At 51.0% G+C, this 21,411-nt stretch overlaps 1 protein-coding gene across 9 annotated transcripts in view; it reads right to left on the bottom strand.

Annotated features, from left to right (window-relative positions):
- The window catches only part of KIRREL3 (kirre like nephrin family adhesion molecule 3), a 317,515-nt gene that overhangs the window by 69,692 nt on the left and 226,412 nt on the right, over positions 1 to 21,411 (bottom strand). For 8 of the 9 annotated variants that reach the window (XM_083808118.1, XM_083808117.1, XM_083808116.1 and 5 more), the window contains 2 exons: positions 11,496 to 11,645; positions 9,323 to 9,472 (listed from right to left, as the gene is read on the bottom strand). In XM_083808118.1, the coding sequence (XP_083664244.1) occupies positions 9,323 to 9,472; positions 11,496 to 11,645 (300 nt within the window). Of the gene's footprint in view, positions 1 to 9,322; positions 9,473 to 11,495; positions 11,646 to 12,733; positions 12,840 to 21,411 lie in introns of all 9 variants that reach the window. The other variant, XM_083808123.1, reaches the window with a different exon arrangement.

Below are 21,411 nucleotides of genomic sequence, written 5' to 3'. Positions count from 1 at the left end.
ACCTCAACAGGAGCTCAACCAACCACTTCTTGGGTTGCTTTCCAGTCCCAGAGAGCCACACCAATGCCCAGGAGAAGGACAAACCCTACAGAAGCAGCTGCTGAACTGCTGGGCAGCAAGGGATGGATGCTGCGGTGGTGGGGAGTGTTTGGGGGTGTTTGGGAGACAAACGCTGAGCTGAAGCTCGTGGGCATGATGGCACTCCCCAGGGAAGGGTGTTCTGCTGGCATGTCCCAAAGGGAGATGGTTGGTGCAGGTCCAGGCTACGCTGGGTGCTGTGACAAAGCCCCCTGAGCCCCTGAGGACCAGCAACCCATAATATTTCATTGTCCCTGATCATGACAAGCAGGAGGGATGGAGTTGGAAAGCTCTGATGTGTCATGGGTTTGAGCCCTGGCCTTTAGCCCATGTCCCTATTAACCTGCAAGCAGCAGCTTGCAAAAGTTCTGCAATATTTAGTTAAAGGAAACAAGTTTTTACTAGTTCTTGTTTTTCTTTTCCTTATATATATATATTTTTATTCTCCCCACTGCTCATAAGTTGCAGCCTCCTGATGCCCAGGGGAGATCTTCCATTTAGCTACCTTTTCCTTTCTCATTTCATGCTGCAATGGAGATTCATCATAGGTGTTAAATCCACAATTTGCCGCCAATCCCTTGTCTCACCCTGCGGAGGTCGGGGTATGGGAGCCCAGCAGCGCGGCTCCGCCAGCCACAAAACCGCGCGCTTACCACGGCTCTCGCCTCCTCCGCACCGCTGCAGCTCAGCACCCGCATCCTTGCCCCACATGGCAAACCTCAGCCATCTGCTAACGAATTACTAAAGCACTCATCCCACTGCAGCTCTCAGCACCTTGGCAGGGGCTGCGGGGAGCCTGGAGCCAAAACTCTTTGCTCACCTCGGTGAGGAAGCATCCGGGCAAAGGCAGACTCTTGGGAAGCAGCGGGGATGTTGCTGCTATCCCCGATGAACCTGAGGTATCTGCACGGTCAGCTCCTGATGTGAGCACCCTTTAATGTCAAAAAAGGACTAAAAGCCCCTTCCAGAGGGCCATTTGTCCAACCTCTACTACAGCATGAGGTGAATATCCTGGGGGAGAGGTTATTTGCTCATCAGTTACAAAGGACATCCACAGATGAATCATTAAGAGACGGTTATCCAATTTTGAAGGCCAAGTCTGGCTAAAAGAGGCTGCTAAGGATGCCACAGCCCCAGAGCAATCCCTGTCCTAGCCTCGGATGGGAAGCTGACATCTGTCAGCCTCTCCAGCAGGGGCTTCAAGAAGCAAACACTACTCAGGAACGCCAGGACAGACAGCACTGCAGTGGATCCATAACAAAACTAGAAATTTATCCCTGGGTTCAGCAACCCAGTTCCCTGGGAGCCAGAACCACACCAGTACGCACGTCCCGCTGGGCCAGCCGCAAGCAGCAGTGCGGGGCTGGCAGGCAGCAGGAACGCCCAGGCTGCTGCTGTCCTGCACCCTTCTCCCGAAGCCTTTTCTCTGCTTTCCTGGCTGTCCGTGCCCCTGCTGAGCCTTGGGCTCATTTTTCATCTAGGGGATCGATAGGAAAGCGGGGGCTGTCGCTCAGGTGATGTCACGCTCCGAGGGCCTCATTCTTCTCTGCCAGCTGCCGAGGGGAGAGGGAGACAGTGCCGGTGTCAGGTCGCTGGCAGCCCCCCGGGCTCCCTGCAGGGACACGTCCCCACCCAAGTGGCCGCCCACGGCCGTGACCCCACGCACGTGGTACTGCAAGCTGCGCCGTGCCGGGAGGGGCGCGCTGCACACCCGAGGCCCAGGAGGAGTTGTGTGTGTGTATGCCTGGTGCAGATGCAGGGCAGTGTGCGTAGGATACAGATGGGGGAGTTTCGTCCCGTTGGCAAGAGAGGGAGGAACGTGTGTGGGTGTGCGAGGCAATGGGAGCTTTGCACATGCACACGCTTGGTCTGTGTGACGCAGCACGCAGCGCAGCAGCGGTCCAACAGGGCACAGTCAGGGGGGAGCCCACCACTGTCTCCATGTACCTGGAGGGAGGGTGCAAATGAGGACCCAGGCTCTGCTCGGTGGCACCCAGGACCAGGCCCAGAGGCCCCAGGCCCAGCCTGGACCCCCGTTGGCTCCCCCTGCCCCTCGTGAAGCTCCCCAGGCCCTGGGCTCCGAATAGAGCAGGAGCCATGAGATGCTGTGCGATGCCAAGGGGGTGGCAGAGGGAGCGCTGCAGACTGGGGAGGATTTGGGGTAAGACGCAGAGAGCAGGAGGAGGCACGGCGCAGCAGCGCATGTGGTCAGCACGTCAGGATGGCGGGATTTTGACACGCAGCAGGAGGCCTCTGCTTTTCGGCCTCTTGCTTTTCTGAGCCTGACGGCAAGCAAGAGCACCCTGTTAAAATGATGTGAAATTGGTGGTGCTGGAGCCCTTAATTAGGTTTGCTGCCCATTGAGGCGCACACCCGGGGCCACGGCTGCTCGGTGCTGCAGGCTGCGCAGCCTCACCTGGCCCAGAGGCTCCAAAATGTCCGCGCTGGTTGTGGGCCTCATTAAGATCTGCCAGCCTGGCCAGCACAGAGCAGCAGCGAGGTGAGCGGGTCCCCAGCACCAGCTGCGGACACCTCAAAAGACGTTTGTCCCACAGGCAGCACCGTGCCCACACCATGGGCTGGCGTCACGCTCAGCCACCCCAGAGTACAGACAGACCTGGCACTTCATGCAGAGAGGGGGGACACATTAAATGCTACCCCCCTCCCCCCCCAGTTTCATGGCATCTTCGGAGCCACCAAGGCATCCGAAGAGACTGAGGATGGGCTTTTATCAGCTCTATGTGCTCTGCATCCATCAGCTCAGTACAGACTGCAAGACTCACCATAGCAAAGCCAACCGCTTTGTGCTTGATAAAAGCATGGGTCAGGCCCTCCCTGCATCGAGACAAGAAATCTCAGATCGGTGCAAGAATCCTGACATTAATCATTGCTAAATGCCTCTGCTCCGATTTACTCTTTGGTCGCTCGCTCTTCAGCATGTGGGTAGGAATGCTGTTGCAGTGCTGAGGACAGAGGCGAGGTGAAGGGTGACAGGAGAGGTGGCATTGCCGCTCGGCCGAGGGACGGAGTTCGGGGAACACATGAGCCTCCAGGCACACAAATCTCACTTCCTCACCCAAGCCCAGCCCTGCGGCACCCAGGACTAGACGTGTAGACCATGATGGCTTCCACAGCATCGACTAACCCCGGGGCTCAGGGCTGGGAGAAAACCCGAATTTTGCAAGACTGCCCCTAAAATGTCGTGAACAGACCACATTGAGCCTGGGGCTGATCGAGCGGCGGCAGCGGCTGCTCAACGCCGGGCTCCTCACTCCCAGTTTAATGGTGCGATTAAACACCAGTCACTGCTAAGATGCAGTCCTGCCCTGCTGGGAAGGAATATATTCATCATTTTAAATGGATTTGATTTGATTTGATTTTTTTTTTCCAGTTCCTGCTCACACAGTGGCAGATTACCCATGCTTCTTTATCAGACTGGGACAGGCTTGATGCCCACCGTGGTGCTGGCAAGAGCAGGGCACAAAATGGGCTACCAGTGAAAGCTCCAAATTTCCCAGTATCACAGAATCGTCTAGGTTGGAAGAGACCTCCAAGATCATCTAGTCCAACCTCTGCCCTAACACTAACTAACAGTAGCTCCTGGTAAGGTCCCTCCAGCATCCTTATGGCAGTGGCTTTTCACATTTTCGTGGCTACTGGAACCCCGAAACGTGTACGTCGTGCTCTACATCTGCGTGACAAACACAGCAGAAGGGCAAGTGTCCCTTTTCTGTGAAACCAAGCCCTTCATGTATTTGCCACACACGTAATTAGTAAGACATTATTCTGTGCTAATGAAGGCAGCAGAGCCCGAGGCCAGTGGCTATGTCCCACATGGCACATTGACCCAGCACCACAAGATGGGCTTCCCAGGGATGGAAGCCCTGAAGGTTTTGTTCATTCCCTTCCAAGCAAGGAGAGCAGAGCTGGTGCGGATGCTTGCCATCTTCCTCCTCCTCCAGACAGGGTGCTCGGCACCCAAGCCCCTCCAAAAACTGCATGGACACCCATGCGAGGACACCTGTCCCCCCACCGCTAGCAAGAGGAGCCAGCTGAGTGCTGTAAACTTAAGCTGCTCAGACACGGCATCAAACATTTAAGTTATTTGGGATTTGCACTCGATTGTTTGATGTTGCTGCCTCATTCTCAGTAGAACCGGTTACTATTTCACCACTGAAAATATTCCCAGCAGAAAAGGTCTTCGTGAAGACCAAAAGCGTTTCAAGGTGAAGAGACAATCTGGAAGAAAATGATTGCATTTTCATCCCCCCCCTTTTTTTTTGTTCCACATTGACATTCTGACTCTGCATGCTGTTTCAGGCTGAATTCTGCATTCAAAGAATTTAATTCTGTTAAAAAGTACAGAAAAATAGTTGAGATAGTTCCAGGCTGGACCGGTTCTGGCTTTGAAACATCCCCTATTCCACATTTTCTCATTGCAGCTTGGCATTACAAACTGATACTGAAAAATGGCCTTTCCCAGGCCATAACCTCTTCATTTTCTGATCAAACTCTGCTAAAGAGCAGGAAAGCTGGGAAACGCAGATGTCTCAAGCTGCCAACGATCATTTTGGTAATAGAAACAGCTTACTCTGCTCTGCAGGGGAGGGCTGGAAAGACTAGGCTAGAAAGAGACATTAGAATAAAATAAGAAGGAAAAAAAAAAAAAAGAGGAAAAGGCTTGTGATTGAATGGGAATGCACTTGGCACCCAGGTGACCTTCCTCTTCTGTCCCTGGCTTGTGCCATCTTATAAGACAGGAGCTCTCACTTCAAATTAACTTAATCTGTAGCATTAAATAATTCATGTTGATTTAAGAAAGCTTCAGTTCTAATGGGACACACATGAAGGCAGAGTTAATATTGGAAGAGGCTGGGGGAGGGTGGGGGCGAGAATTAGACTATGAAAGGTGAATGTACGAGTTAATTGCACATCAGTTACTCACTCCTCGGTCTCCGTCCTCACACCCCTGTGGTCCCTTTGTCCTGACTGTCAGCAGGCTCCCACCAGCATCCCTCTGGGACCGACCCTTTCCCCACGCCGGGCTGTGGAGCCATACAACCCCTGAGTTTTGGTTCCTGCAGCCTTTTCCTGGCTTCCCGGCACTGCCGGACAGGCGCAGCGAGCCAGGGCTCACCTCTTCCCCCTCTTCTCCTCCCTCCAACACTGCCTTCCAAGCTTCTCGCTTGGTTGCGTTTGAGAGCTGGGAACTCAACACTAATTAACGTGTCTGCAAATCCCAGCTCGGCTGGCAGGGCCTCCAATTCGTTCACGGTCCCCCGAGTGCAGAAGGCTCCATGAGCTAGCCCTCTGGCACCTTCAGCTACACGGCTGGCAGATGCATATTTTAACAACACACATCTGTTGGCTATATAATCTCTTGTATTTGCCCTCGCTGCTCCCAGCTTTGATGGAAGACCGGAGGGAAGTCTCCGGTGGTTACAGCCAAAGTGTTTGCTTTGCAATTTCACTCGATTGCTGTCTGATTTTATTTTCAAATTTCTCCAAGTCCTAATCAGGCTCTTACTTTATTTAATTAATACCCCAGCTTGGTTAAATAGATCATAAATTAAGAAGCCCTGCCATTAAAGATGTGCCAGGTAGCAGAGAGCCCTCCAGTGGCTTCTGGAACCAGCCAAACAGCCCCTGCCCTCCCAGCACGTGGTCCTGCTGTGGGTCCAGGGACTCCCTGAAGCTCACGGTGCATCTGAGGGGCTTATCCAAGCAGCCTTGGCAGTACTGGATGACCTGCCAGAGGTCCCTTGGTCCTTTTGTGAGGCACGTAGATGCCTCCACATCTCCCAGATCCCATCTCCTCCCTGTTACCAGCTGCTGCCTTCCTTGCTGGGGCCGGTGTCCCCAGGATGGAGAGCAGTGCCTATATCCCTGGGGCAATGCAGGCAATGGGAGGATGGAGGACAAGCAGGGAATGAGGCTCTGCACCTGGAGAAAGGCGCTCCTTCTGCTTCAGGATGGGTTAGCCAGGTACCCCAGCAATATCTGTGCCTGAAACTCTACAAACACAAGACTTCTCCCAATGCTGATGACACTAATAAGCTCATCTGCTTGAGTGTTTGGACTTCTGAAGCTATGGAATGATCTGTTCCACTACATTTAACCATGTAGATTTGAAAACAATGTGACAAAATCTTTAATATTTAATTAAAATATGGTGTAGCTCTGCATCTGAGCAGGGGAGTAGGAGGCAGCAGACCCGTAAAGCTGTTGTCAGACATGAATGACAGCAGTTGGAAACCGAATTTGGAGGCAATATGGGATTTCTTGATACCAAGAAAGTGGAAAAGCTGGCAAGAACGGACAAGGCAGCACCAACCCATGCAGAAAAACAGGTGAGCAAAGGTATTTTTCAGAGGACAACGTTTGGGTGTGACAGAGGAGGATGGGGTGAAATGGCCCAGCACAGAGAGCCCTGAGCCAGCTCCACACTGTGGGCTCTGAGCCACGAGGACCTCACAGCTCTGCAAAAGGCTCTCAAGGAAACTGTTTGCCATGTTGAGATGTGCATGGTTTGCATGCTGGGGAGGTCTTGGGGATCCCCTCCTGCCCATGCAATGCCTAGGGTTTCACCAGCAACCCTGGGTGAAGCTGGGCAGACCGCAGTGATGTGGGCTTTGTTTCATGTCAAAGATGAAGCGTGAGAAGTCCTGGTGTGGACAGCCTGGGCACCTGCAGGAGGATGCGGTGCAGAACGAGCTGGAAGGGCTCGTGGCTTGGCCCAAGGTCCTGTTCCTTTTTGCAGAGCTGTACGTAGCTGTGGACACAGAGCTGCTGATTATTTGCACAGCGGTGTAGCTTTACAGCGGCCACGTACACTGCTTTATTGCATAATAAGCCAGGTAACAGCCGCAGCACATCGCCTCCTTCTGTAAATGCTGCAAGAACCCAGGTGAATAAAGAGAAAGCATTCCCACTGCAGGGGTTATGAAATCATTGCCAGTCCAGCACCGTGGGTGGGGGGCAGCCGGCTGCTTCGCTGGCAGAACCATGGAGCTCCACTTCCACACGGATCCTTTGGAAACGACAGAGATTCCAGGAGGGGGGTCTCCATCCCCTCCACCTGTCAGGATGCTGGAGGTGTGAGCAGCATCCTCCAAACAGGGGCTGCTGGAAGCCCAAGCCCAGCTCCCCTCCCCAGAGGCACAGAAGGGTGCTGGGGCTTGCATGAGCATGGCCTTGAGTTGGGTTGGGTTTTGAGCAGAAGACTTTTACAATTCTAAGGAAAACCGTCCCTCTGGATTTAAAAATCAGCCCTGACAGCAAACAGAAGTGGCGAGGAACACCCCACATGTGACTTCTTCAGACGAGACAGATGATGGCATCTGCTGCATCGCTCACCTCCCAGGCAGCCAAAACTTTGGAGATGCACATCGCTCCGGAGGCACCTGCTTCACTCACAACCACCACGGGCTCCTTGAGCCTGCACACCCTGATCCAAACTGCAGAAAAGGGTGCTGTGGTGCCATGACCACCCACAACATGCATCCGGGCAGGGTGCTGGAGGCATCTGCCCGTGACGTGCCACCTCCCACACCTTCCCGGCCAGCCTCCAGCTTCACCAGAACATCTGCACAAGTGCAGCCGGAGCGAGAAGTGGGCTACCAGTGGGTTGCAAACCCCGTTTTCTCATTGATCGGGTTTAAATTGAATGTGCTGTAACTTTAATTTTCTTAAAAGGAGAGCATGCTGCAAACATAAGTTGCTGAACATCTTAGGTAAATGTACCAATTAGCAGCTACCATGTATATTCACATAAACATTAACTACCATCTATTCAACACATTCCATAACCCCAAAGATAATAACGATTTCCTTTTGATCCACAAAAACATCTCTCTGCTCAATCAATGCTCTGCAGCAGCTCAGAGCACTGACGTACGCCTGTGCACCCTGGGACTAAATTAGTTTTGAAATCTTTAGCTCTAATTAAATAACATTATTTCTTTTGTCTGGCTCCAGCAACGTCTTCCGACTTCGCAGCAGAAGGAGGCAGCCCCGGCGAGGGAAGGAAAGGCGGCACAGCTTGTGGAGGTTGATGGCAAGCGAGGAAGCCTCACCGGCAGCCCTGCGTCGCTCTCCCATTTATTTCCAGGCTTCGCTCACGTAGGGATGCATGTCAGAACTCGGAGCTGCTGAGAAGAGTTCACGGAGCAGAAGGATGGATCGAACAGAAATCGTCACCATCGGTGGGGGCAGGGAGGGAGGAGGCGGTGGTTGGGGGAGTCTGGGGACAGGGAGCTGCGCAGGGTGGCACAGGGAGAAGACCGAATGGAGGGGATGCTACAAACCCTAAGTTACAGCTCGTTTTCTCGGCAGTGCGCAGACTCCTGTGAGGTATGCCTGCATCCAGCACTACATCCTTAATTCACTTCTTTGGCTGCTTAGCGCTAATTAGCGTTGAGCTGACTAAAGCCACTAAACCTCTTGGTTTGCATCCTATGATATTTTCCCCCCAAAATTAACTAACAAAACGACAACAGCACCAACAAAACAAATCCAAACTTCAATTTTAACAAACCTAAAAACCATCAATACTTTCACTTTGGACTTCAGTAATCAGGATTTATATCTGGAGGCAATACAGACAGAAAACACTGTTCTATGTTCAGGATTTTCAAGAAAAACAAAATTGCATTCATTTCTCTGAAGCCACGTCCATACTGGGAAGTTTCACTGGTCCAGCGTGCCTTTTCCCAGCACTCCTGAAAAGCACCCAATGCACTTTTCCAACCCGTCAGCAAAGCCCCTTTTCCATCTCCCACCCAACAAGGGGCTTTGTAAGATGCTAGGAGCAGCCCCCTGTTTGCAGTCCCATGCTCCATCCCCCTGTGCTGCTCACGGGAAAGATTAATCACCAACAAGTGCACAATGATAAAAGATCCAGTAGGAAAACCAGCTTTTCCTCCTGGTCCTGCACACAGCAGCATCACAGCCAGGGCACAGCATAACGCACTGATGCCACTGACACCCCTCATGGCCTTAAATGTGAGTACATGCCCTCCTGAAGGGGCACCTGGATTTGGAGCTGCAGTACCAAACACCGTGCCTGTCCCAGCACTGCTCTGCTCCCTGAACACCTCCCTTTGCTGTCGCTCCTGAAATCACGAAGCATTACTCTCACAACGGGCTCTTTTCCAGTCGTCTTGATTTAACAACACAACATTTCGCATCCGCGAGGCAGGAAAACCCCCAAATAAACTCTGAGTGACGGTGAGCCTGGACTTACCGAGAACAGTCAGCCGGGCAGGTCGGGATCGGATGGCTGCTTGGATGGCCTGACATTCGTAGACGGCGTCATCTTGGAGATCAGCTCTCAGGATTTTCAAGTGATGCTCTCCAGACAGATGGTCTCCTACGACTAGATAGCGTGGGTAGCCTGTTGGACACAAAGCATGGGTCAGCGGAGCCCAAAAGTGAAGGGCAGACAGTGTGGGGGTAGAGCCCCAGCCTTCCCGTCACACCAGCACCTTCGTCCCCTCTGTGGCAGCCAGCCCAAACAGACAGAGAGGCCTCCCAAAGCCCAGGGAGAGACTGTGGCTTTTGCCCTAGCTGTTCAGAAAGGAAGCACTGATGATGAGCATTAAGCTGAAATCCCTAGCAAAAGGACGGGATTTGCATAGCCCGGGGTTTGCCTCTATTTTCAGAGGGGCGACGTGCCCAGCTGCAGGTGGAGCAAGGCTTCTGCTGGGCTGCGAGATGGGCCAGACCTGACCTTGGGCCACCCTTGCAAAGCCATGCGACAGCTAAAACTCAACGTGCAAACATCAGCCTGCTACTGGGGCTGCTCACCGGGATGCAAGCACAGCCCATGCTTCGGGGCCAGCCCTTCCGCCACCTCCGGCTCCTGCGAGCCATGCCACGGCATATCTCAAATTCCTTACGCCAGGTTTTTACGCACATGCTCGGGTTGAAACCCTGAGATATTTCCACTATTAGGTCTGTGTAAAGGTCGGGCAGGGGTCTCCCTTCACGGGGGTCAGCGAGACACCCGACGGGGCTGGGAAGGATGCTGCAGTCAGCGCATCCCTCCGCCTGCTGGTGATTAATGCGCTGGGGACCGCAGGCAGCCTGGCACACTCTCGTGTTTTTGTTGTTTCGCAAGCTATCAACAGCAGGATTTGCTCTCCTGAACCGCGAGAAATACAAATGATGGGTTTGTTTGTATTTAGCTAATTAGATGACTGGCTGAGCTGGTAGCGTGCAAGCTGGCAGTTCCTCCTGCTAAAGCAGCCCCAGCTCTGTTAATTGTGGAAGTCATTCACATGAGCCACGTACTTCAGTGGAGCTGTTGTCACCCGTCCGTGTTGCAAGGTCTTGTAGGGAGAGATCAGCTCTCTAATGTATGGAAAAGTTGTGGCACTGAGCTTTGAAAAACATTTGAAGAGGGGACTGCTCACTCAGTCAAGTCTGAGAAATGAGTAATTATACATACAAAAAAAAAACCACAACAAAAAACCACAAACAAACAAGCAAATATAAAAAAAAAAGGAAAAAGCAGGCATTGCACTTGAGAGAAGAGCAGGGTCCCTGGAGACCAAGAAGCCTGATTCCTCCCTTGGTTTCTGGCTGCTGCTGCCTGACGTGCTGCATACCCTCGGAGCTTCCCCAGGCTCTGCACAGTCCCTGCAAGGGCTCAGTGCCCTCGCTTCTGACTCTCGAATGCCCATTTTCCCTTTGTTTTGGGGAATATTAAAAAAAATCAGCAAAATATATAGAATTAACTGGATCCCTTCTCCGCGTTTGCTTCAGGCTTCTCCAGGTGCAGTAAAGCCATTCATCACAATGCACGCGTGGGATTAAGTAACAAGAAGTCTGGGGAATTTTGTGACCAAACTGTAATTTGCCAGAAGTACAGCTTAAGGAAGCCACAAGTGCTTGTGGGCTCCGCTGGCTCTCAATAAATACATTTATCCAAAGCAAAGGCTTTTGTTTTGAGAATGTCAAAACAGGCACTTTCAATGTTTATGAAGCATTTCAGACTGCATTTTGGAAACAGGACATTTGTTTCGAAAAGCCAACCCAAACCAAAGCAAGGCTTTCCAAAGGTCACACCTGTGGGAGACCAACTGTTTAGCTTCAAGCCGGAATAAAAGTTTTTGTTTATTCCAAGTTTTGACACTTGTGTTTGGGCTAGCTGGAGGGTTTTGCAGTTCAAGTGAAAACACTCATTATTCTCAAAACAAATATTTGTTCTGAAGCTGTTAAAGGGAAACTGAAGTCAGTTTTCACTTGCTCCAAGCATTTATTTTCTATTTCCTTAAAAAGAGGTGTTCTTTAACCAAAATATCTATTACACTCGTAGTGTTTTTTATTTAATTATTACTTTGGGGTGGGGGTAGCAATGATCTGCTCTACCCAGGCAGCTTCTGCTGCCCCAGGAGGGCAGTGCCACGACTTACTTGAGAGATCCCGTCCGACTCCAAGGGCGAGCCCGTCTTTGATCCACAGCACGATGCCATTGTACTCGGGGATGGCGCACAGCAGTGTCACGGGCTGCCCGGCAATCACCACCTGGTCCTGGGGCTGCTGCGTGAAGGAAGACGCTTGACCTGGAGAGGGGGGTGAGAGAGCGGGACGAGGCTGTCAGTTCGCCAGGGGTGGGCTCCAAAAAATTTACAGTGAATAAAAAAGGGGGATTAAAAAAGGCCCTGGCAAAGAGGTGCCAGGCATTTCCTCTAACCGTGTCATTCAGGATAGCTACTAGTGTACTGCAGCTGTCATGATCTAAGGACAGAAGAGCAGCAGGTTCTCAGGAACCAGTGATATTTTGTATTACACCTGATACAAGGGGACACCGGTCCTCTGCTCTCCCCTTCCCCTTCATGTGCTCCCTGAAACCAGGATGCACAGCCGAGAACCTGCTACAAACCACAGCGACTCGGAAGATCTGCCTGCTGCTCTCCCCTCTGCTACCAGGCCCCCAGGCGAGCCCCTGGTACGTGTCAGGGGCTTCACACACATCGGGGGATGAAAGGACGCGGCAGCAGAAGTTTCAGCTTCAGTCTCCCGAGACACACAACGCTAAGCAGCCGAGCTCTTAGGGATGACAACCCCCAAACGCAGTGGTTTAGCACGGTTCTCCTCTCACTTCCACACCCTGAAGGAGGCAGTAACAGTTCGAAGCCCTGAGGACATCTCCTGCCATGGCCGAGATGTTTCACCCCTCCGAAGAAGGTGAAACTTCTCATTTTCCACAAAAAGCATGCTGATTCATTGTAACCTATTTCACGTCAGGGTGTGCTAAGTGCTGGCATTACGCTTTATTTTCTCTCTTTGAAATCCATCATCATTCCTTGGCTTTGTCATTACTGAAAACCATTCCAAGTGTCAAGTCCTTCTGTTTTTTTTTCCCCCAGAACAAGTACTCCACTTTCCAACCAGGTGAGGTGTAAACCCAGGTGCCCATATGCAGCCCATCCCTGGTGTTCGATGCAGGCTGGGGCACGTGTCTTGCAAAGAAAATGGTGCAAAAGCAAGAACAAATGCTGGCAAAGCAACCCTAAACCAAACGTGGGCTGTCTTAGAGACAGCTTGAGCGCTAGCACAGGGATGTAGTGCTGCTGTCTGATGCTGGAAGGCCTTAAATGCAAAGGCAATTCAGTATGTATTCAGTTATCAGTATACATCAATCCAATACCTGCTCGTTGGGGTCTCCTTTGTGTCAGCTATTTGATGAGCATCTGAGAAGTGCTGCTGCCTTGCCAGTGCTTAAAGTCCTGCTCTTACTCTGGACATGGAGAGATCTGAAAAGGGAGAAGTTGGGAGAGTGGCCTGACTGGACTGCAACTCGCTGTATTGCCCTGGGGGTTTTAAAGATCAGGAGCCTTGCTGCGTGTGAATTATCGCCCTGAAACAGGCACAGAACAAGAAGCCCACACCCGCCAGCTGAAAGGCAGCTCAATACGCTGCGTCGCGCTGGGCTGCAGAAAAAGTTGCTCTTTAAAATCAATGTGTTAAAACCAGGACAGTCTCCACGCGAACCACCCTAAATCAATTCAATCCTAATTTACATTAACTCAATTTAATCATTCACTGATGATTAATCCTAAACCAAGGTTAAGTGTGACACAAGTTCTTGCAACTAAACTTGTTTTCAAATGAGTTGTTAGGCATTGCCTACAGGGCAAAACTGCAAAGCTCAATCATTTTCTAACTCGTGCAGTTAAACCAATGTAAGCCCCCATGTGAATGCTTATATTTCATTTAATTTGTTGCAGCTTAACTTAAACGTGTTCCTAGACAGCTGAAGATGTGCAGGAAGGAGCACAGGCATCCTTTCTGGATTTCTACCCATGTACATACAACTGGTTAAAAAGCTCTCCGGATATCTTGGCAAATCCAGGCAGATGTCGAGCACCCATGAAATCCCAGGGATTTCAGGAGCCCCATCCCCTCCAGCACCCACATACTTGCAGAGAAGTCTGATTTTCATCACCAGTGCTCCAGTAGGTCATGGTCATGCATGTTCAACAGGACGGGTCTGCTGCAGAGCGGTACCCCACAGCAGCAGCCTCAGGAGATGCCACATGCTGCAAGGCACGTGGACCTCCAACACTAGCAGAAACGTTTGCTCTTCTGAACTGGGATTTAGAAACATCATAGGAAATATTAATCAGCTCTATATTCTATTCAGACTCACAAGGACAGGTGCTACCGAAATAATAGGAAAAGCAGGGATGGGAGAGAGAAAATTAGGAAAGGAAGCAGAAAAAAGTGAGCATTTTGCCTTTTTTATTTTTTTTATTTTCCGCCCGCTAACTATGTTTTCATGGCTCACTCCGTAATCTTGACAATTCTCAAGGCAAGCTGGGCAAGCAGGGACAGTGCCAGAATGCAGTAATAACCAAAAAAGATTGTTTTATCGGCGAGAATTATCAGGTTGTCAGCTGGGAGCTGCAAGAGTTGTAATGAGAAAGCAGAAACACAAAGTGGTGTCCATGCCCTCTGAAAATGTCCATTAAGCAGAGGTTTCATTCCGTAATTGCTGTTGGAAATGAAGCCCCCCCCTTTTATTTTTTTTTCTTTTTCCTTTCTTGATCTGTCTTAGAGAGCAGCTGATGACCATGGAAAATTAGAGCGAGAACATGGCATATGTCTCCTGTCTTTTCCTTCCCTCCGTTTGTTCAGTGTGAAAAATTGTCACTTGAAACCCTTTTTAGTCCAAGGCTCCATCTCGGCTACAAATGTTACAGGCTCAGCCTTGGTCACAGGGGAGGAGAGAAGGGGGTAAGGACGTTAAGAGCATTACCTGGCCCAGTCCCTGCTCCACAGCAGGATCACTGCTCCCTAAATCACAGATAAAAAAGCTAAAAAAAAAAAAAAAAAAAAAAAAAAGGGTACCAAAAGGCAGAGCTTGACTCACTTTCAAATCAGCTTAAAGTCTGATTACTGGGTTTAACTGGGTTTGGAAGATCAGAGACCTGTTCACGTTACAGCTTTCAGCAGTCTTATATCTTAATGTCAAAGGAGCAAGTAATTTGCAGAAAAGTTTTAAGGGAGATAAGACACTTGACAGAAAATAGCTGAGAAAGGGGAAATTGGGAAAGGATGATTTACAAATGCAGGTTGAGTGGTTTCAGCTACGAGAAGCACTGAGACACGTCAGTTTGTCGGTGCTTTGGTTTCAAAGCAGGGTTCTGTGACTCCAAGGACAAAACAAAACAAAATGAGCATTTCATCATCACGCAATGCTATGGGTCCACAAGAAGATGTATTTTCCAGAGGGTTCCCATATACTTCCTGAACACCAAATAGGGCAGTAGCCAAAAAAATACAGTCTTAAGAATAACCCAAATCCCAACTCAAATCCTTGCAGAGAATGGAATTAAGACCAGAGCACTTGTGGGCGAGCCACCAAACACCGCTCTCACTGGAAGCACCCTGCTCCTCCCCAGTGCCCACGGCTCTCCATTTCCAGCCTCCAGGAGACATCTCCACCACCTTAGCCCAGCCTAGAGACCCAGTTTACTTCCACACCTCGTCTTCCTTTTTTCAAGAAGACCAGCAGACTTCCAAAGGGGGAAACAAGCCCACGGATGCTCAGCTTCTCGCAAGCACCGCGGGTAGAAGCACGGCGCCGATTCTGCCCCCCAGGAGCATCCACGCTTGTGTCTTCTGCTTTTCAGGGGAGATGCACTGAGCAGAAGCAAATATTAGGACTCTGAATTCATTGTTCATTTTTTTTCCCCCTTTTAAAAAAAGCAAAGAGACATGCAAATGAGATGATAACCGTGCCTCCTGGCCATGTTCCAGTGTGACGGCAAAGCCGGAGCCTGCCGGGGCGGGTTGTCAGCAGCGGGGCGGTCTGCTGCTGGGGGGCTTTGGTGCGAGAGAAGGTGCAGGGGACTTGATCCCCGAGTCTCATCTTCTCCTGCCTGCTGGCTTTGCTTTGCACCCTGAGGAGCTGTTTACAGCCCCAGCACACAGCATGAGCTGCTTTGGCTGGCCCTGCGGTCTCCTCCTGCCTTCCTGGAGGAAGTCTCTCTAAAACAAAAGCAGGGGGCACTTCTGCAGCTATTGTAATCCTAAACGCCAGGAACAAAACGGAGAATAAAGGACCTACTGTGAACAGCGAGCAGGCAGTAATGCTAACCCTGCTTTCAAAAATCACAAGCGGGGCCTTATGAAGTCACAAGCATGTCATAAAAGTGTAAGAAAGAAAGAGAGAGAGAAAAGAGAACCGCTTTAGAACTCTTTATATTTCCTTAATGGATTTTGCACCTGTGGCTCCTGCTTTTCAGTGTTTCTCTCTAACGCTGCCTTGTTCTTTCAAACAAAAGCTGAGGCTGTTATGTTTGTGACTTCCAAGGGAAATCGCGCCACCACTGACGCAGCATTTCCAGAGGAGTCCCAGTGCCCCGCGTGGTGAGAAGGACCCAAATCCCAAATCCCATCTTACAACCCAGAGGATTCAGGGAGGCACCTGCACGAGGACACCGCCAAGGCCGTCCACGACAGAGCAGGACCTTGAAGCTCCTTCAGCACCAAGGCCCAGAGCAGCGACCGGCTTTCTAAGCCCTCTGAAGACTCCAATCTGTTTGCACGAGTTCTTGCCTGAATTATTTCAACTTGCAGCCTCCTGTGTAAAAACCGGCCTGCCTGCAGACAACGTGCTGCAAGAAGAGAGGAGGCAAGTGGGAACAGCAGATAGTTAAATTTTCATTACCCAAGAGAAGTGAGTATTGTAATAAGAAGCAAGGGACTTAGAGCGGGAACAATGACTCATTAGAAACGGAGACACCATGGCTCCTTTTATGTAAGCGGAGCTTTGAATTTCCATTGTGTTTTGAAAAGAATTATCTCTTTTTGTTGAGGAGGGGATGGAAGTGGTGAAGGAGGCCTCTGAAGTGCCTGGTAAAGATGCAACTGTTTAGAAATGATTGGGGGTGACTGAGGGACGTTGCCCTTGTCCCACCGGGCTGGGAGCTGATCCTGCCCTTGGTGTGGAGCTGCAGGACGTGTGGCTGGAGGGCGAGCACGGCGCTGGCCTGCCCCGGCGCAGGGGAGCTGAAGGCCGAGGACCACACCATGAGGCCCCTCTTTGGGATGTAAGGGCATCATGCCACCAAGCACCTGCCTGGAAGTCACGGCGTTTCGGCCCATCGCAGGGTTGGTTGCTCCGGGACAATGACACAACGCCTGGAGCTGGAGCTGTCTCTGGAGCAGGGCTGCAAAGGCAGGATGGCTGACCAGGGACTGTCTCCACACCTGCCCCACGCAGCTCCTGGTATCGATCCTGGGACAGATGGGCTGGTTCTGCTCACGCAGATGGGTCCTCCTCTGGGAGCCGAGGACAACAGGCTCCCTGCGTCAGGCCCATCACGCTTTAAAACACACGCCTGTATTGATTTTTAGATGGCTAGGAAAGGCAAGCAGACAAAAGCGGTACATTATTTACAGTGCTCTCAGGAGTCGTCAGTCACGGGGAAGCACGGCGCGAGCAGGGAGAGCTGCGCGGACGCCACGGTCCCTCATCATCACCTTGCCTGTCTCCAGGTCTCCCCCAGCGCAGTGCCCATGGAAAGCATCCCCAAGGATGCTCTGGGGCACAGCAAGGATTTCCCCAGCCGGGGACCAAGACAAGCTCTTCTCGCACCTCCAGAGGAGCTCCCCAGGCAGGAGCAGCTGAATCCCACCAGTGAAGCTGTGGATGCAATCTGGGGCAAGGAGACCTGGAGCAGCCCCCTGAGGGAGGGCCACATGCTGGTGATGGCCAGAGCCATGTCTTGCACTTCTCTGCTGCTTCCCGGGAGGAAAACAACCATAGCTCGAGCTCCTCGGTTGCATAGCACTTTCCATTATTTTATTTTGTTTCCCGGGGGAGGAGGGGGAAGAGGAATCTGCTGGAACAAAAATGTCAGTTTGGCCTTTTTTAGTTTGACTACAGAGGTCCAGCTCACGTGGCTTCAGTACTCCTGTTGTTGCTGAATTATTCAGTTTGAAGGAAAAAACCCACCCCCCAGCCAAGGAATGAATCAGCTGTGCGGAAAGGCAAGCAGCAGCCTACTTCTCGCAGGCCAGCCGGGACCCGGTGCTATTTGTGTCCCCTCTCCCGTGGCCACGGGTGCCAGGCAGGGAGCTGGGCTTGGTCCCTGCTCACCAGCCAGAGAGGTGGCACCCGTCTTCCCCTCGGAGTGAGCACAGCAATGAAGGGGCTGCAAAGCCAAACAAAAGCCAAGCCGGGTGAGGGTGCCAGTGTGGAGTTTGGGGACGATGCTCAGCTCATCAGCTTTGCCTCAGCGTAACCCTTTGCCTCCCAGCTCCAAGCCAGCCTGAGCTCATCCTGCAGCGATGTCAGATATTTCCCTAATGCTGCTTAGAGAAGAAACATCAGCATCCCACTGTGTCCACTAAGCAGCTTCAAACAGGAGACAAAGAAATTCTGAATAAGATAGTAGACCTTTTAGAAGTCTTTTTGTCTATTAGTCACACAGGCGAGAGATCTGAACTATCGAGTATTGCACTTGCTTTGATACCCACACGAAATCCCAGTACTGCTTTCAAAGTCACTGTGAGTAGTTTGATCAGCCATGCAGAAAGGGCTTAAATGTCATCGTCTGCTCTGTTATTAGCTACCAATTGGGAAAGGTGTAAGAGTATACTTACCGAGGGATATTTATTGGCAACCTCCTCCCAGCACCCGCTCTGAGAATTACCTCTTGTGAGATTAAATGCCTGTTCTTGGTAGCTGCGCTGATAGAAAACAAACTAATGGGCTGCATCGAGGAAGGAAAAATAAGCTGTTCCCAAAAAGCATTGTTCAGGTGACCTTAGGGACTAGATTGCACTGAATATTCAGGCGCAGGACATGTGGCTCCTGGCCCTTCTGCTCCAACAACCTGGCAAATACCTGCTGCCCAGATAAAGCAGGGCCCATAGGAAGAACTGTTATCTTCTGTTAGACAAGATGACGGAGCTGGGAAAATAAGAAAGAGATGAGCTTTGGGGCACGAAGGACTTTTGCTGGGTTGGAGACAGAAGCAGCAAACTGAATTAGGTGGCGTTTTGCCACTGGGGCCAGCACGCTGCGGGATCCTTGTCGTGGCTGCCTTGGAGCTGGTTCGCTCCTGCGGCAGGGGATGCAGGGAGGCTTTGCAAGGGGCAGAGCTCACTGCTTTACCAAAGCTAACAGCTGAAAGGAGAGGTGCATACGCAGTGCAAAGCGCCCTGTCTTGCTCTTGTTAGCAGAGAGGAAGAGATTTCCTCCCATTGATCCACCTGGAGGCTCCAGCTCCGGCTGAAAATTGCCAGCGACTCCACGAAGTGTTTAGTTATCAGTGCTCCCGAGGGGAATAATAAATTACCATTTGCTCTTCTGTCAAGGTGTAGCTGTCCTGGCACGGCTCCACAGCAGCTGTACCGACACACGAGGGAGGGAGCCGTGAGAAGAGGTGACGCCTCGGTACCCCCTGCCAAGCCAGCTTTCTCCTGGTACCTACGGATGCTTTCCTGATGCTCACCACATGCAGCTGACCAGCGGGGCTTGCTGAGGGGCCAGCAGATGCTCAGCTGCAGGAGCCCTGCATGGATACAGAGCGAGCTCCCTACAAGCACCACTTTAATGCACAGGAGAGAAAAAGGGACTTTTCCATCTGAAATAACAGCTAATGCCCAAAGTGTCTCCTCTCCCCAAATCTTCCTGATAAAATCCTTTAGGATTTTATCCCACGTGACCTGATATGTCTCACAGCCCTGGATTACACCCAGTCAAGGCGGGTGTACCTTACCTTAGCCTACCCTCTGCTCCCAGGTCGGGGCTGCTCTCTTGAAATACAGCCCCATAAATCTCGTCTCATCCTCTAGTTAGAGGGCATGCAGGACACTTGTCCGTAGGACAACCAGAAGGATGTATAATCCATTTCACAAATGATTTGGAGATTTCAAAGCCTGGCTCAGCTCCCACAAAGAGCAGAAGCGGAAAGTTGTGCAGTCTACAGGGCGGAAAATCAGACCAAAGAGCTTGCCCTGGGTTGCACAATGTTTCGCTTCCATCCTCGCCTTTCACAATCAGTTATCAAACGCTTTGAGTAGCAGAGAGAAGTACGAAATGAAGAATCACTTCAGAACAGAAAATGCAGACATTTAATACCAAAACTACTGCAAGATTCTCCTCCCGTCTTCCACCTTCTACTCCAAACTGCAAGCCTCACAATGAAATGTGGAGAGGCAACTCTATGAGAAACTTTGAGTGTGTTGCTTCTGGGGGCTCCTGGCCAGCCCAGCCCCGTGATATTACAAAGGCATCAAGGATTCTCTCCAGCTCCCTGCTGTTCAGCTGAGCTGAGAAGCTGGGTGAGATTGCTTCAGGTTGTGCTGCGTGAATTAGCAAGTCTAACGATGAAGTGGAGTGAGAATTAGCAGGTTTCTGCTGTAATTATTGTTTGTTTGGATTTTTCTGAGTGGAAATGATTGTAAATATGTGCACTTTCTTCTTCTTCTTTTTTTTTTTTTTTTAAACACAACATTCATATTCAGGCTGTTCTTTAGAATAATTAGTTTCAACTCTAAAATTAAGCACATGCAATACACAAAAAAAAGTGCTGAGGAAAAGAGAAGATAGGAGATGCTGTGATGAACAGATTTGAGCAGAGCATCAGCCACGCAGGAAATGTTTTCGTGCACATGGCTATCCTTGTTACCCAAGGAAGGTGCTTAAAACTCATGCACTTTTCTATCTATACAAGAAGGCCTACGAAAAATTGTTCCCTTCCCTGAAAACCATTGCTGCCACAGAACCCCTAGACCCAGGGAATGCCTAAAGAGTGCACTTATCCCCCAGCTTGGAGGGATGAATGGCATTTTCAGGGGAAAACCCAGTGTTATGGAGGAGGGCGGTGACCAGCACCAATGCCTACAACAGCCGAGTCCTGATTTTGACTGGGATTTACCCGACACAACCAAGCTCCACAAAAAGAGAACAGAAACATGAACTCAGTCAATATTTATAGCCCTGCAACTGCTCCATCATGTGCACCCTTGGCAGTGGCAGGGGGACGTGGCACTGAGCACTGCTGTCACCGTGACTGCTCTGCTTCGCTGCCGCAGGAGCCGGGACCACGTCGGAAGGGGTCTCAAATGTATTTATACACAAGGCTTCACTGTTTGTTTTTTACTGGCTCCTTTTCAACGGTCCCCACTGCAGAGTCAATGGCTTGCTTGTGCAAAACCCCAGTCCAAGTGAAGATGAGCACATTCTGGCCTGCTGAGTTAATTAGCAGGTAATGAGAGATGCTCATCAATAAACCCAGCTGCTTCTGAACCCCCTCCTGGGTTGAGCGCCATGCCTGCAGGACAGAGGAAGCTCTCCATCCCCTGCCAAGCTCCACGTGGCTCGCTTAGCTGATGATGTGCTCTCTCCCCAGCCGCCCTGCAGCGGACAAACCCCCTCCCGTACGCAGCGAGGCAAAGCTTGGCGAGAGCTCACACAACCAGCACGACAACAGAACCGTTTTTCACTCAGGGATTTTCTGGGCGGGAGATGTTTTTCCATCTGGTTTACTGGTAGAGGATTCCCTGCCTGGAGTTGAGAGCAGGTAGTGTAAAGCTGGGAGTCGAAAAGAAGGGAAATTGATTAGTGTAATATTACGCTCCCTTACAATGGAAAATTCTCTCCAAGAATCCCCCCTCTTGAAACCTCACGTGTCCACAGCTGAGGACAGAAACCTCCAGGAAAAAATAATAAAAAAGCCTCTTCTGCACGTCCATCCACAGCAAAACCCCAATGCGGGTCCCTCCTGGGGCTGAAATCCCAAGGAACATGCACAGGAGAGTCCCCAAACGGGTAACAGCCGTGTGGTTAGCCAGCGCCGCCTCCCT

The sequence above is a fragment of the Anser anser genome (genome assembly GCF_964211835.1).
Source record: "Anser anser genome assembly, chromosome: 22".
Lineage (NCBI taxonomy): Eukaryota > Metazoa > Chordata > Aves > Anseriformes > Anatidae > Anser > Anser anser.
This window is presented reverse-complemented; position numbering and strand designations above follow the sequence as displayed.